This window comes from Podarcis erhardii (genome assembly GCF_964252035.2).
Source record: "Podarcis erhardii genome assembly, chromosome: 1".
Lineage (NCBI taxonomy): Eukaryota > Metazoa > Chordata > Lepidosauria > Squamata > Lacertidae > Podarcis > Podarcis erhardii.
The window spans coordinates 122,959,713-122,976,521 of NC_138497.1; the positions used below are offsets into that span (position 1 = coordinate 122,959,713).

The 16,809-nt window shown below is 43.7% G+C and overlaps 1 protein-coding gene across 1 annotated transcript in view; it reads left to right on the forward strand.

Moving 5' to 3' along the window:
- The window catches only part of NAB1 (NGFI-A binding protein 1), a 48,836-nt gene extending 36,137 nt beyond the window's left edge, over positions 1-12,699 (forward strand). The window contains exons 5-8 of the mRNA XM_081838356.1: positions 4,266-4,382; positions 8,738-8,879; positions 11,179-11,328; positions 12,020-12,699. Coding sequence (XP_081694482.1) covers positions 4,266-4,382; positions 8,738-8,879; positions 11,179-11,328; positions 12,020-12,111 — 501 coding nt within the window. The 3' untranslated portion in view covers positions 12,112-12,699. The remainder of the gene's footprint in view (positions 1-4,265; positions 4,383-8,737; positions 8,880-11,178; positions 11,329-12,019) is intronic.
- The last annotated feature ends 4,110 nt before the right edge of the window (positions 12,700-16,809 follow it).

Here is a 16,809-nt window from a genome sequence, read left to right on the forward strand (position 1 = left end):
GTTTGGCGGAGGGGAAGAAAGCGCCTGTGGGGTTTGGGAACATCTGCTCAAAGAAATCGCTTTAAGAACAGCCAAGTTGGAAGGGAGCACACTGGGTGTGTTTGATAGAGCAGGCCACAGAGAGCAACGGGGAGAAAGGAACATTCAATTCAAAATCCTTTATTAGGCATAACACCAACAAACAAACAAACCTCATATACAACCTGTGTAAAATACGGGCACAGCAAACACAATTTATCCCAGTCCTATTCTTAACTCTCAGAAAGTAAACGATGTACATAAATAACACAATACGATATAATATAGTATAATAATACAACGCAGCAACATCTCCTACCATTAAAAACCACTAAGTCTCTTTATCATGGCCCATTTGGAACATTTGGCTGTCAAGACACTCTTCACCTCCTTCTTCCGTTAGGGTTCCTTTTCATAGATTTTTAAATTTTTTTTAAAAAAAACAATTTTATTAAAGGTTTTCAACAAATAATACAGTCATGCCTTGGATCTCAAACGCCTTGGCTCCTGAACAGATCGGCTCCCAAACTATCAAAACCCGGAAGTGAGTGTTCAGGTTTGTGAACGTTCTTTGGAAACCGAATGTCCAGTGGGGCTCCTGATTGGCTGCAGGAGCTTCCTGCAGCCAACCAGAAGCCGCGCTTCGGTTTCCGAACGTTTTGGAAGTCGAACAGACATCTGGAACCGATTCCGTTCGACTTCCAAGGTACGACTGTACAATATTAAAAAAAACAAGCAAAGCTGATACCTTAAAAGATCAAAATAATAAAAAGGAAAAGAAAAGAGTGAGAAACCACACCCACACAAACACAAAATTGTATATTCTATCAGCCTTCTATCTTAATCTTCAGTTCACAAACATGAGATCCACGTCTTCCCAGCTCCCATCTTTCTCAGCCTCACACCTGACAAAAAACCACTCTGTCCCTCACACAGATATTTTCTATCCATCTTCTCTCTGAATTCAACTTCGTATCATCTTCATAGCATACTTATAAGAAATATTATTTAATATTAATTTTAAAAACCTATCAAAAACTTAATAAGAAAGAGAAAAAAATAGGTACTCCCCTTTTGTTTTTAACATACACCTTTCTTTCATCCCAGGAAGAAGTAGGCGGGTTACAGATTTTACTTCTTTTTTTTTTGCGGGGTGGTTGTGACTTGGACTTAGGGCCTGTAGTGGCATTTCTGAGTGATGAGCTGCGATGCTTGCTTCAGGCCACCTGGGCTCGGAAGGAAGAGTCATGTACAACCCTGGGCAGCTTCCAAAAAAGCAGGAGTAGAAGAGACCAGCTGGGTAGGAATGGGTATAGGAAATTCCAGTCACGTTCACTCCAGACCTCTGTGTTTGTTTTCATTCTTCCTCCAAATAAGCAGTGTTATCGTTGTGCAGTTATCAGTGAAACATGGTTGAAGCAGTGGTTTGAATGGTGCTTTGAATGGTGGTCAGGGGTGTGAGAGCAACACTGGCCCCTGTCCCTCTTTCCCTCCTCTGTTGCCCCCTCATCTCTCTACCTCCCAAAGGCTTGCACAGCTGTTTGTTGCAGCAGCCCTGGCTACAAGCTCTCCAGGTGAATGATGCCTCCGGGGCTGGCCAGGGGTTGCTTCCCAGGCCCCTGTGGGGCAGTGTGAGGAGGCACCTCTCTTTGGGGCAGTGGGGAGTAGCTCAGAGACAGGGGCAGCAGCTGCGGCTGCCCAGAGGACTCCCAAGGAGAGGAGGCTGAGGGAACCCTCCACAAGGGTGGGTGTTCGGAAAAGGGTGTAAAGGTACCCCTGACCATTAGGTCCAGTCATGGACAACTCTGGGGTTGCGCGCTCATCTCGCTCTATAGGCCGAGGGAGCCAGCATTTGTCCGCAGACAGCTTCCGGGTCATGTGGCCAGCATGACTAAGCCGCTTCTGGCGAACCAGAGCAACGCACGGTAATGCTGTTTACCTTCCCGCTGGAGCAGTACCTATTTATCTACTTCAGTGTTTCTCAACCTTGTGCCTCCAGCTGTTTTTGGACTACAATTCCCATCATCCCTTGCCACTGGTCTTGCTAGTCAGGGATGATGGGAGTTGTAGTTCAAAAACAGCTGGAGGCACAAGGTTGGGAAACACTGATCTACTTGCACTTTGAGCTGCTTTCGAACTGCTAGGTTGGCAGGAGCAGGGACCGATCAACGGGAGCTCACCCCGTTGTGGGGATTTGAACTGCTGACCTTCTGATCGGCAAGCCCTAGGCTCTGTGGTTTAGACCACAGCGCCACCCGTGTCCCTTTGAAAAAGGGTGAGAGGCTGCCAACTCGGCCGGCAAGGGGGTGATGTAACTGGGCTCCTGAGCCCCACAGGGGTGCTGCAGAAAGAATGCAGTTGGTCAGGGAGCCGTGGACTTTAAAAGGTTGAAAAGCTCTGGGTTAAAGGTTTAAATACTTCTGGTCGCAGCCACCTTCCTCCTCTCCTCTCTCTGCCGCTGCAGCCGTGGTGAGGATGGAAAGTCAGAGGAGCTCTGCCTCACCACTTAGGACAACTGCGTTCACAGTGCTGTGAGCAAGACTGCAGCGCTCTTCAGGTATTCATACCGAATTCACGTAAAGGTGGCGGTAGAGTCACTAGTACAAGCCCTGCTCCCAGCAAAGCCTTCCCCCATTGAGCGGGGAAGTCTGAATAAAGCTTCTAACCACATCAGTTCATTCAGCAATGGAAGGTTTGGGCAGCACCCATGGTTTTGGGGCAGGGCGGGGCATCCACGATCCCCTCCCCACCTGTTGCTTTAAAAAAAAAAAAAAATTATTAAGAGTTTTGTTGATACAGTAGAGAAAAGACAGAATAAACAGATAATAGACAGAAAAAAGAACAAACATAAAATTTAACATCTTGTAATACCCATCTTTTCTTCATCTTTTGGACTTCCTCACATCTCCCGCTCTTGCATTCCAAATTTATAAAACTTTAGCCAGCAACTTGTCACCTTGTTTCAATTCTTATTATACACATTTCCAATGTTTTGTCCCTAACTTTGAATATTTTTATCTAGGTCTTAAATACCTAATTTTAACACAATGTTTATTCAAAATTTATTTTTCTCGTAAAATTCACTCATTCTCATAATCTTATCAACTAACTTTATGGGTCCTGTTATTTTCAAATCTCTCATCCTTCTTAGCACTCATATAGTTTACAATGTTTTTGTAAATAGTCCTTGAATTTCTTCCAGTCCTCTTCCACGGCTTCCTCTCCCAGGTCTCGGATTCTGCCGGTCATTTCTGCCAATTCCATATAGTCCATCAGTTGCATCTGCCATTCTTCCAGCGTGGGCAAATCTTGAGTTTTCCAATACTTAGCGGCGAGTATCCTTGCTGCTGTTGTTGCATACATAAATAATGTTCGATCATTCTTTAACACCCTCTGGCCCCCCTCCCCACCTGTTGCTTGAGCACCCAAATGAGGCTTGACGCAGGTGCCTGTTTTGCGAAAGCTGCCCTTGTAGGCTGATGAGCACCATGCATATTTAAAGCGCGTCTTCTTAAATGCGAGCTTATGGTAATCAGGAATTTCTAGGGAGCAAACTTTGCAGCTTTTTGCTCTGTGAGGGACAGCTGATTTCGGTCCACTTTGCTTCCCGTTACAGTTCCAAGCCTTTTGGCGGGGGGTAGGGGTTTAGCAATGGTTCACCAGAGGTGCTGGTTTGTCATTCAGAAAAAGGAGTCGTGATTTGATGTCCCTGTGACGTTATGCAACATGGGCTTCTGTTTTGTTGTACGTTTTTGTGCTTTCACAACAGAATGAAAGCACCGTGGCTGCATCTGGAAACTGCTTGCTGATAAGGTTACTTATTTGTTTCCCTTCCATCCTAATGTCTTAACTTGCACAAAGCAGACCTTTTGATATTCCTAATTGAAATTCCTAAATAAAACTTCAAGGAGTCTTTTGCTACCTTAAAAGCCAGCACATTTATTGTGCCACAAGCTTTCATTTAGGTAGAACAACTTGCACTCGAAGCATTTCTTTGTGCCTTTAAAAGAACCTACTTTTGTTCTGCACTTGCTCAGCTTTAAAACCTTGAAACGTTTATTTTTGCCCTTAAAATAACTGCGGAAGAACTATTCTCTCTCTCTCTCTCTCTCTCTCTCCCTCCCTCTCTCCCCACACACACCATTGGCTGTAGTGATGATTTAAGACTGGAAAAATATCTTTAGTCTTGTGAATTGAAACATTCTGAAATAGTAACAGCTCCTTTCCCTGCTTTTTCATGTTTGCAGGATGGCTTCCCTGACTTCCACGACGCGGTCCAGAGTTTTTACCAGCAGGATTCAGTCAAAATACAACAGGCATTGTCAAAAGGAAAGTGTGAAGACCTGGCAGCGCTTGGCTCACAGGTAAACAACCTAGGGGCTGCAATAAAAGGCTTCCTCGCATTAATGCTTCTTACAGAACAATCACAGTTCTTTCCTTACAGGACACTCTGTCCCCGTTCTGCAGATCAAGGGGTCCTTCTGACCTGGCTGCGATCGTTTCACTTTTAGTGTAGGTGGTATGACTCACAACTGGTGTGTGTGTTTTTTTGAAAATGGCATGCTCAAACAAACACACACTCGTAACAGCTACAGCTTTACCTTCATTCATAGTAAGGGGATGAAGATTTTAAATGACCAGAGCAAGGGGCATCTTTCAGTGTTTTCTGCCTCTTTGTCAGTACAGAGTTTGGCATCTGGGCAGATAACCGCACCAGGTCCCCCATAATCACCTGTCTAAGCTGTGCTGCCTTCGACTTTATGGAGGAAACTTGAGACTGAGCGCTCTCATTCTTCACCCCCTACACCTGACTAGCCCTCTACACCTGACTAGCTAGCCCTCGTCAGAAGCCCTGCCAGTGTCAAATGCTGCCTGCTGCGATTGTGCAGTGTGAGATACATTTTTTGCGTGGGATTTAAAAAGGAGCTAAGCAATCCCTTAAAAAAGGAGCAGATGAGAAAAGATAAAAATAAATAGGAAATGAAGATAAATACTGGCTCCTTTCAAATCTTTATAACCTTGTATCAACACACAGTTCTTTTTTATGGAAAAAATGTGGGGGAACTCGTCACAAAGTTTGTTTGTTTGTCTGTTGCGGGCCCAGCTGCAGTGCTACACGCCCCGGGCAGTGGCTAAATGTAAGATGTGATTAATAAACCCAAGCAGACAATGATCTGGATTAAAAAATGCCCACGACTTCATTGATTACAGATATAGGTGGATTTTTGGCCCAGGCATTGGGTGTTTATCTCTTTCAACCTCCCAGACAAAAAAATATTATTTAATTTTAAAAAGGTAAGGGAACTTACCTCCCCCAAATTTCTGCTCTAACCCGCCCCGCCCCCCGGTCAATACAGTATATTATGAGGACTAATTACTTGGCCAGTCCAAGGCATTTATTGATTCAAATTGAACTACGGGACCACCTCTCCTGGTATGTCCCAGAGAGGAACTTATGGTCTTCAAACAAAAACATCTTGAAGGTCCCAGGCCACAGAGAAGTTAGGCTGGCCTCAACTAGAGCCAGGCCTTTTCCGGTTGTTGTTTCGATCTGGTGGAACGCTCTGTCACAAGAGACTAGGGCCCTGCGGGACTTGACATCTTTCCGCAGGGCCTGCACGACAGAGCTGTTCCATCAGGCCTTTGGTCAGGGCACAGCCTGGCTCCCTCCTTTGGCAATCTTCATAGAACTTTAGCCCAATGGTTGCCATCAATTTGATTTGAATTAATTTTATAATGAAATGATTTTAGAATGTTGTATTATTTTATTGTTATTAGCCGCCCTGAGCCCAGCTTTGGCTGGGGAGGGCGGGATATAAATAAAATTTAAAAACAAAACAAAAACTATACTTAAATGGTATATGTAGGTATACAGTCATTACAGACCAGTACACAACAAACACAGAACAGAAGATTACTCTGTTGTGCCATGCTGCCTCCTTCCACACCAGGCTGAGCATGTTCGATTTCATTTTACTTTCGAGCTGGTTAGATTCTCACCATCTGGGACTGGGCATCAGGAGCAGTTCCACTTTCAGGCCTCTGAAAAAAATAATCCCTGAAACCACACCTGCTCTCTTGGTTTAGCCATGTCGTGGGTTCTGCGCTTACATTTTTTAATCCATAGGAGCACTGATGTCCTCGGATCCCCTCCGAGGAATGGGAACATATTGTGGTAGTTATATGGAGCCATTCGTTTTCTGAATCAGCAGTGAGTCTGTTTCTGTTGATGGACTTCCAAGGTCACCCTTGAGATGTTCAGCATCAGTATTATGAGGCTCGGCTGCCAGAAGATGTGCTATGAGTGTCGTGACATGTCTCTGTGCACCGGATAACGCAAGAAAACAAACCAAACAGAACAGTGTCTCCTTGTGAACATCGCTGACGTTGTACAAGGGAAAGTTGTGCTAGATCAAAAAGCCTGCACCTAGCACCATGTGAACTTATACCTGGTTTCCAATAGGTGGCAAGCGGCTTCACGGCAAGCAACAGATTGGTATCAAAACATTTATTTAAGAAGTTATCAAATGAGTCAGCCACTTCATTACAGACAGCACCAATGTGTCTCCTATCAGATTCATACTGATGGCATTTCTTGCATTGGGTTTGTGAGCTCTCTCTCCTCAGCTGAGTTTCTTCTACCATCACAGTTCTATCTGGTTGTGCAATGGCTTCATCCTTGAAAGCACTGGCGCACTCACCAATCGAATGCCGTTCTTTCAGTGCTGAGAGCTTCAATTTTTACTGGTGTAGCTTTTTCACGTGGAGGATGCTGAGCTCATCTCCTTGTAGCTGCTTCCTGTACCTGCTGAAGACCATAATTACATCAGCTAGAAAAGTCCCAAGGAAGAGTTTTTCCTCATCAAGGAGGAACGCAAGAAATCCGCATGCCAGTTTCTATTCATACTTCTTGAAGGAGAGGCCTAGAGAATGTCAGGAAGCTAGTACAGTGGAACCTTGGTTCTCGAACTTAATCCATTCCAGGTTTCCATTTGACTCCTGAAACGGTTCGAAAACCGAGGCACGCCTTCCAATTGGCTGCAGGAGCTTCCTGCACTCAATTGGAAGCCGCGCCGGACATTCGGCTTCCAAAAAACGTTTGCAAAGCGGAAGACTCACTTCCGGGTTTGAGGTGTCTGGGAGCTGATTTGTTCAGGAACCAAGGTACCACTGTATTGTATTCACAGGTGAGAAGGAAAACTCAGTCCACCTGACCTCAGAAAGCTTGGGGAGTGCAATGAGACAGCTGTTACTGGATCTGAAGCTTGGTGTGTGGAAATACATAGCTTGCGCAAAGACCATTGCACCTGTATCTGTAGATTAAACCAGATTGGTGTATGCACTGGAGATGTGGATCTGAAGGGAGAGATAAAGAAAAAATACCAGCCACCAAGAGAAACAGTTATGCTATAGGTATGGGTAGGAGTGTAACTAACCCCTTGGAAAGGGAACATTCAGTGATAGAGGACGAGATGGTCCTGTAGCAAAAGTGCTAAAGCACTTCCACCACCTGTGGAAACGTGATGACTTCTACGGGAAAAGCAAAATCTGAAAGCTTGCTTTGACTTTGATTAAGGACTCATCTAAATCCCGTGCACACATTTAACCTGCACATTTTCAATATTACAATTCTGCCTTTTTCCAAATGATCTACATCACAGTAATGGAAATAGATCACATTCAGAGTTTATAATTCTCTTGGCATTGATAATTTTGCACTCTCTTTTAGCAGGTTGTTAATTATCTTTCTCCTGTAGTGTATAAGGCCCTGGTCTTTTTCCAGGCGAAACTTTCACACTGTTTCCCCCCACAATCATACTGCCATGCTACACTTTTCAGAATGGCAGATTGCTGGCATTAAAAAAAAAAAAAATGGATAGTGCTATTTCCAAAAATAAAGCTTGAGGGAAATCTTGCCACAATTGTATTTGCAATTTTTCAAAGGAGGAAAAAAAAAGTTGCTGTTGAAATATTAATTGATTGATTAGAAATAGGCACCCAAAATGGGCAGGGGCTCATTCTGAAGGGTCATAAAGATGTCAAAATATTTAAGTGGGTTGAAAATAGCTGTAGATTTGTTTTCCTTTCCGTTTTGTGTTTTTGGGTACCCCAGTAGGATGGAAGGGAGAAATTTGGAACAGAGTGGTGAATTCTGATTAACTTTGAGAATTTCCCCCAGTCAAATTCTGAATTGAAGCAGCTTGCTGTAGATTTCAGCTAATTGTTAGTTTCTCTCAAGTCTGCAAAAACAACAACAACCATGATGTGACCAAATGTACAAGTGTACTGAGATTCTTCTTGCGTTGTGTTTTACCTGTGTTCCCGAGTCCTGGTACAACACCAAAAGAAAAGAATTCTGACTATCGCGTTATGATTGCTTTTTTGGAGTGTTTTATCAGTCAGCGTTGAGAGGGATTAATAACCAGGCAACAACTCTCAGATCCTGTCATCCTTACATTTTGCTGGCTCCCTGATTTCTTTTTGCTTGGAGATCACCAGCTCCACTACTGGTTGTCAGTCTCCTTCCGTGATTCAGCCTTTCGTAGATAATTCAGTCTCTTCCCTCCATAATTCAGCCTTTGTAGGATTCCTGGCCCAGACTATGCCATTTCAGTGTACAGTACTTCACTTGGCATCTGGTTGGTGTAAAACGACTGTACTTAGTAATCATAATTGTAATTGTGGCAAGTCCCTAAATCTGCCTTTGTCTCAATTGCAGCCTGAGAAGATGATGGCCAAGCAGATGGAGTTCCTCTGCAGCCAAGCTGGCTTGGAGAGACGCCTTTCCACGGGCCTCTACAGACAAAATTCAGAAGAGCATTGTGCCAATGGCTTGACATCGGATTATGGTGTTGGGCAAGGTATAGTAGCTTCCAGGCATGTATTTGCCATCACACATCTGTTTTAGAATTTGAGAATGGTGCAACAGCGACGATTGCTAAATTATGACGAAATGAAATTTCCTGTGGTTAATGATTTCTTGGGAGAATATTGTGGGGGCAGAAATGTAGTCTGTGTACATACTGTGTTAGGAGAAATAAAGCCTCTGAGACCTAGTGTCAGAGCTGTCCCAAGGTCCCAGCTCACAGAGGACCAACGCCAGGTCGTCGTTATGTACAAAAGTCTTTATTAAAGTTCAGTTTCCATTTCAAAGCCGCAGTGCGCAGCTCTACGTCTTAAACCCTAGACCGTCGAAGTTCCGTCTGAATCTCCTCCCCCTTGACACCAGTTTAAGATTCTAGCCCTGCTCCACCTCTTCCTCTGCTCTCTCCTCCGCTGGGTCCTCCTGCCCGCTGAGGCATTCCCCTTTCTGGACTCTTCTGACGCTGAGTCGCCTGACTCCTCCCCCTGCCTCCGGCGGGCTTTAGGACCTGGTTCCCAATCCTCGTTCTCTGCTGTCCCGCGCGCCTGCACATTTGAACTTGGCTCTCGCGCCAACCCAGTGACCTTCCTCCTGACCGTTACACTGCTTCTATCACTGCTTCCCTCTTCCGGGATGCTGGCTGGACCTGACCTCCCCTCCGTTCCCTGACTCTCCGATGGAGGCGTGGTCAGCCCTGACTCATCTTCCCTCCCTGCTGGGGGAAACGCTGGCCCCGATATCTGGGACTCTTCCCCCCCCACTACGCTCTGGTGGGGAAGCTGGTCCTGATCTCCAACTGCTGCTCTGGGAGTCCCCGCTGGCCCCTTGCTTCTGGAGTGTCCCCCTTGGGACCCCCCTTGCCCTGGCCACCGGCGCCCCCTTCTGTGAATCTTCCGATTCGCTGGAGAGGCTCATGGAATCTCTCGGGCCACTGTCATCTTCTCCTACGCTGCCCTCCGATTCTTCCCCTTCGCTCTCCCTTTCCTCCCTTCCCTGTGCTTCTGCTCCTGAGCCCCTGACACCTAGATTCCTTCGTGGTTGCCTCTCCTGCGGTTGTTCCCACCTGGCTTGGGTCATCCACATGATCTCACAAGCATTTTGCTAGTTCCAGACCATGCCTACAATGGCTGCTATGAAAAGAGCTTCATGTTTCCATGCCACACGCCATATGGAAGCAGTCAAGACACATGGGTGGAAGATTTTTAAGTTGCCCTTAGGATTGCGAGAGGAGCAGGGGCTACTACAGCTCTGAGATATTGTTTATTGACTTACATTTCCCCAAAAGAAGACCCTGGACAGTGAACTGTAAGAGAGATGTGGAGATCTAAAAATAGTCCGTAATTTCTGGCACAACAAGCCTTTTGCTTATATTTATTTTTGATTCAGATTTGCCATGGCCAGTGGCTAGTACAATAAAGTTAATTGGAACAGATTGGACTTACATTTATTTATTTACAGTTGACCTGTCCCAGCTCCTGCCAACCTAGCAGCTCGAAAGCACACCGGTGCAAGTAGATAAATAGGTACCACTGTGGCGGGAAGGTAAAGGGCGTTTCCATGTGCTCTGGCACTCGTCACAGTCCTCCGTGTGCCAATAGCAGTTTAGTTATGCCGGCTACATGATCCAGAAAGCTGTATGTGTACAAATACCGGCTCCCTTGGCCTGAAGTGAGATGAGTGCCACACCCCATAGTCGCCTTTGGACCTAACTGTCCAGGGGTCCTTTACCTTTCTACCTTTTACAATGTCTTGTTTTTACGATGTAAGCCACTTTGAGGCACTTGAGTGCAAATATTTCGGAAATCTTTAAGTGGTATAGAGTCTGAAAGACAGCAATAGATCATTAAAATGAAAACAAATACAATGGAACCTCGGTTGTCGAACGTAATCCGTTGGGAAGACTGTTCAACTTCAGAAACGTTTGACAACCAAGGCGCAATGGGTGGTCAGCAAAGTCAATGGAGAAAATGGAGAAACTCGCCTTGGAAGCCGTTTGACTTCTGAGGAGTGTTCGAAAACGGAAGCATTCACTTCTGGGTTTTTGGTGTTCGGGTTCTGAATAATTTGGCTTTTGAGGTGCTTGGAAACCGAGGTTCCACTGTACACACTAAAATCAGGAAAACGGCAACATAAAAACACACACACGAAAGCACATACAAATTAATAAAAAGAGATCATATTAAGTTATGATCATATCATGGTGACATGGGCTGTTGGGGCTACCATTAGCAGCACTGTGCATGAACTGCCTCTCGGTTATAGTATTGAATGGATATCTCTTTGTCAATATATTTTAGGGGAAAGGCCTTTAAATCTACGCATGTCGAGTCTACCAAATAGGCATATGCCTCACATTTCATTAGATGATGAGCCTCACGTCGTGAAGCCTCTCTGCAGTGACTTGAGCAGATTGTACGCCAGTGCTGAAGCAAAGTCACAGCCTTCAGGTAAAAATCTTTCCTGCTCATAACAACTATGACCAGGGCCGGCCCACCCATGAGGCAAAGTGAGGTGACTGCCTCAGGCAGCAGGTTTCACAGGGGCAGCAGATCCCAATGGAGATCTTCCAGATGTAGATCTTCCCTTATCCCTTCTTTCCTGCTGGTGAGGGGACACCACTTTATGCTTTACCTCAGGTGCCAAAATGTCTTGGGACCAACTCTATTGTGTGAAATTTGTGGGGCGCTTTCTTTCAGGAGAGGGAAAATAATTTGCAGGCATCTTGTATAGCCTTTTAAGTGCTTAGTGATATTTCGGGCCTCATTCAAATGTTAATTCTCCATTTCTCCAGCATGCCTCAGGGTTTATATCACAGCAGAAATATCTGCAAGGCCAACCACATGGGGTGCTAGAACTGCATGCCACATCAGTATTGTTTATAATTTCATTTTTTGCTTATAACTTCTTATAATCTTATTGTTTGGTTTTATGTTTTTACATTGTCGTAAACCGCCGGCGGTACATTACGACGGAAAGCAGATATAGCCTAGTGATTAAACTGAATTTATTGCTGTTTGGTACTAGAAGGGTACATTTGTGTAAGATTTTATATGCTGTGCATTGACTACAACTGGTCGAAAAGAACACTGTTGTTTCGGGTCGATATTTTTCTAAAAGGAATCCATTTTGTTGTTGCAGAAGGCCTTGGTATCTTAAAAGATTTTCCTCACTCTGCTTTCAACAGCCTTGAAAGGAAGGTGATAAAGACAGAACCAGAAGATACAAGATAGCCATGCTCCCTTTTTGTTTTGTTTTTTTAAATGTTAAAATAAAGCTTTGAATGAGAAACGGAAACATGCCTTAATAACCAGCGTTGCCTCATTGAAATAAGCGATTTCATAGCCAAAGCCTACGGACTGGGACTGTCATGTTGTGGAACTGACGTACGAAATAACCAGTTGAAAACTGCAGCTGCAACGAGAAGTGGGTGCAAACATTTATGAAATGAAAAAGCGGCTTTGTAATTTGGGAAAGGCTCACAAACTAATAATACTGTGGGCCCTTGTTATTTAAGAATGTATTGTGTATTTGTATAACTTAAAAGTTTAGAAACACACAGACCCACAACCCCAACAACTAATAGGTGTCATAGATTTGTATTGCGTCCAGTAGATGTGGCTGCCATTATTTTTACTTGAAGTTTTCAATGTCTACTTTAAATGTAGAGATATAACAATAACTGAGGTGGGTTTAAAGAAGAAAAATCCTTACTTTGAAGCAGTTGGACAGAAGACCTAAGGAGGGGAGAACAGCTTCTTAAGAAAGCATTTTAACAGCAGGTTTTCAATGTTTTAAGTTTTAGAAGCAAAAAACAAAAACCAATTACATACGATTTTATAGGGAAATAGCACTCGCAAGAACTGACTGTATGATAACTGGCGTTTTTATGCTTATTGATGTAAGGTCATTCTCAAGCACTTCCTGGACACATTTCTGTGTTTATCTGCATTGTGTTCCTGTCCGCTATTAGGGAATTATGGGTAGAAGCAGCAGCACACTATTGCTTCATATTGTACACTTCAAACAGGGTAACAAATGCATCTGCATTTATTAAGACACTCTGGTTAAGCCTGCCCGGGCAACTGCTGCAATGCTGACAACATTTTGGAATGATCCTTAGAGTCGTTCTCATTTTCTCAAGCCGGAATGTTCCAGATAACAGAAGAGTTGGGAAAGCACTGCAAGAAATTTGTATTGTCCAAAGCAACCAATACTCACAGGAGAAATAAGAGGAGGAATACGTTACTGTTATAGGAGTAGCTTGCTCCTATATAATATAATATATAAACCACATACAGCAGGTGTAGCAAATCTGATGCTTCAGAAAATGCTGGACTGCAGCTCTCCTAAATCCCAGGGAGCAAGGTCAATGGTCAGGGATTAGTCCAGCAAAAACTAGAAGGCAGCATATTGGCTACAGTCTCACGGAAATGTATGTATGAACAACTGTACTCATTATTTATTTTCTGGAGGAGTTTTTGCTGTGCAGGATGATTCGATTCTTAAGGGTGCCATTTTGTCCATAATGTAACAACTGGCTAATACAGAGACATTTCCGGGGTATTTCAGTGTGGTGTCTGCATGTTATGCACAACATCATTGTGACATGTGGACCTACCTAATAATAGCCTCCTCTCTTTCATTCCTTCGGATCGTGTGTTTGCATTTAAAAACGGGGTTTTCAAAACTATAATTTATTTATTTTTTTGAAGTGCTGAATTTGCCTATAGTACTTTCAGAGGGGGGTGATGAAAACGCCACCGGTTCTTGTCGATTTGCCATAATAGGATATTGCTCTTCATCTCTGAAGATTTTGCTCCGTGTAATAGTGATTTACCGAGTCATTCCATATGCCATATTGAAACTCTGTGTAAAGTGTAAGGTGACATGTCCACACAACTATCTGGTATCATTGTAAAATGTGTTTAATAACTGTTTATCACTTGATTTGTGGAGCAAAGCTTTATAGTAGAAACACCAGTGCACATGTTTTTAATATTATAGACAGGGGGAAAAAATCTTTTTTTTAAAAAAAAAAAGAGAAAATACTGTTTTTGGAATTTTGTTGTACTACTTTACTGACGAAAAAATGTATTCAACAGAGTAGAATCTTCAGCTTAATGGATCAAAACAGATGGATTAATGTGTAGTTTAAAATTGGGTCATTTTATTGTTTTGTGAATTAATAATGTGTGTTTTCATGTTAACTAAGGTTTCAAGTAGCAGATATCTGAGCAGTTTCATAATTTCTGACAGTAATTACAAGCAAAGAAAGCACATACCACTTACCCATAGTATATAGCATCTTGTTTTATAAAGGCCAATGTAATGTAAATTTAAATCTGTGGTACAGATCTATTTTTTTATTTTCAGTTGTAAATGACCTGAGACAGCTGTGTTGTAAGTACTAAGGTACTTTTACTTTTTTTAAAAAAAAACAGTCCTGCAAATCATTTCAGTCCCAATAAGCAGGGCTTTTACATTTTGTTTTGTGTGTTAAACAACCTTTTAAAAAAAATCCTAACAAAGTAAGCTGAAGCAGCTATGCAGTGTTCCCCAAACTTGTGTCTTCAGCTGTATTTGGACTACAAGTCTCATAATCCGTGGCTAGCAGGACCAGTGGTCAGGGATGATGGGAATTGTAGTACAAAAACAGCGAGAGATCCAAGTTTGGGAAACACTGAAAGGCACTCTTAAACATCTTACCTACCTACCTTTGACAGTCCAGATGTTGCTGTATGCTAAATCCCATCATCCCTGGCTATTCACCAAGCTCGCTAGGAGCTGATGGGAGTTGTAGTTCTGGAAGGCCAGAAGTTCCATGCCCCTCTTCTACTGTAGAAATAAGAGCTGATTTCAGGGGTACAGAAGGGCACACAGTACATTCACCTCAGAGAGCACATGGGAAACTGGAAGTACCGCTGTGGGTTAAACCACAGAGCCTAGGACTTGCCGATCAGAAGGTCGGCGGTTCGAATCCCCGTGACGGGGTGAGCTCCCGTTGCTCAGTCCCTGCTCCTGCCAACCTAGCAGTTCGATAGCACGTCAAAGTACAAGTGGATAAATAGGTACCACTCTGGCGGGAAGGTAAACGGCATTTCCGTGCGCTGCTCTGGCCGGCTCCCTCGCCCAATAAAGTGAGATGAGCGCCGCAACCCCAGAGTCGGCCACTACTGGACCAGGTCAGGTCAGGCCAGGCCAGGCCAGGACTACTGGTCAGGGGTCCCTTTACCTTTACCCCTTTCTCCCACATGGTAAACTCATCTCACCCAAAGAAGCCTAGTCAATCCTTGTAGCTTGGGCTGCTTCATGAATTATAGAACTTTACACATGGAGAGAGATTCATGCAAAATGCCCTCTCCTGCCATGCACAGATGCGTTTGATTTCATCACACGCCCTTCTGACTTACCTCACGACGTTTCCAAGATGCAGATCTCACCTATCTTGCAATCAGTACACAGGCTTCTTCTAGAATGCTAATAATTAAGACTCACCGATTGTCAGCAATACAGGCAGAAAAAAGTCTTGTCTCTATAACTTTCGAATGGGGGGCGGGATATTAAGGAAGCCTGGCTGTTAGCTTCAGCAGGGTTATTTTGACCAAAGTGTGATTTTTGTCTGCATTTGTGTTCTTGTCTGTCTGCGTTTGTGTGCCTCGTTGGATACAAAATAAAAAGTCTCATTGGCAAAGAATTCCCTCCCCTTGTCTTACTTTAAACAGAAGGAGAAAAGAGGTAATTCTGCTACAGGAGTAATAAAGACTGCATATTTGTCCTTGTTTCTTCTGGTAATTCTGGTTTGCATACTGGTTTACGGGAACTACCGTATTTTTTTGCTCTATAAGACTTTTTCCCTCCTAAAAAGTAAGGGGAAATGTGTGTGCGTCTTATGGAGCGAATGCAGGCTGCGCAGCTATCACAGAAGCCAGAACAGCAAGAGAGACTGCTGCTTTTGCTGCGCAGGGATCCCTCTTGCTGTTCTGGCTTCTGAGATTCAGAATATTTTTTTTTTTCTTGTTTTCCTCCTCCAAAAACTATGTGCGTCTTGTGGTCTGGTGTGTTTTATAAAGCGAAAATACGGTACTCAGTTCTGGGCTCGAGCTGAAGATGAACTATTTATGGCGTCAGATAGCACAATTTTTCCCGATGTGCCTTGCTCTGTGTTGTTACTGAGGAGCAAGTAACTTCCATACAGTGTTGACACAAAGAAGGTGGGGGAGAAGCTTAACTTGAGCGTGAATTTGAAGTTTATGACTTCACATGTTACACTGAACACGGGCACAAGTTGTCTCTGCACATTCGTGTTTGTAACACCCATCTGCGCCATCCATTTTCAGCAGTATCATACCACTTTAAACAGTCATGGTTTCCCCCAAAGAATCCTGGGGATTGTAGTTTATTAAGGGTTCTGAAATTTGTTAGCTCCCTCCTGCCCTCCAACATTCCCAGTGTCTTAACGATCAGTCCTTTTGCCAAGGGGAATCTAGGAACTGTAACTCTCTGAAGGGAATAGCGGTTCCCTAACAACTCTTAAGTACCCATAACAAACTATACTTCCCAGGGGATGGCACTAGGTTTTTGAGGACCATATTTTCCTGGAACATTGGCTTTGTCAGCCACAATGGGCATGGTTCCAGTAAAATTGATTACCCGCCAGGTAAAAATGTAAGTAGGTACCAGTTTAAGGCTTTGATATTTCCAATTTCAGTACCGTTCAATGAATACATCTCACATGGCTTGGGATTACAGTTCAGTTTTATTTACATAGTCAGACTCTGATTCTACAGAACATTAGATGCATAAATTATACTTGGATTTATGCACATAAATACAACCGGTAGAAATGCTGGCATGTAATTTTTATGCTGCATAATTTCTACCTGGCTCGCTTGTGTTCTTTTTCTTAAAGGTATATTTCTGGGGAAATC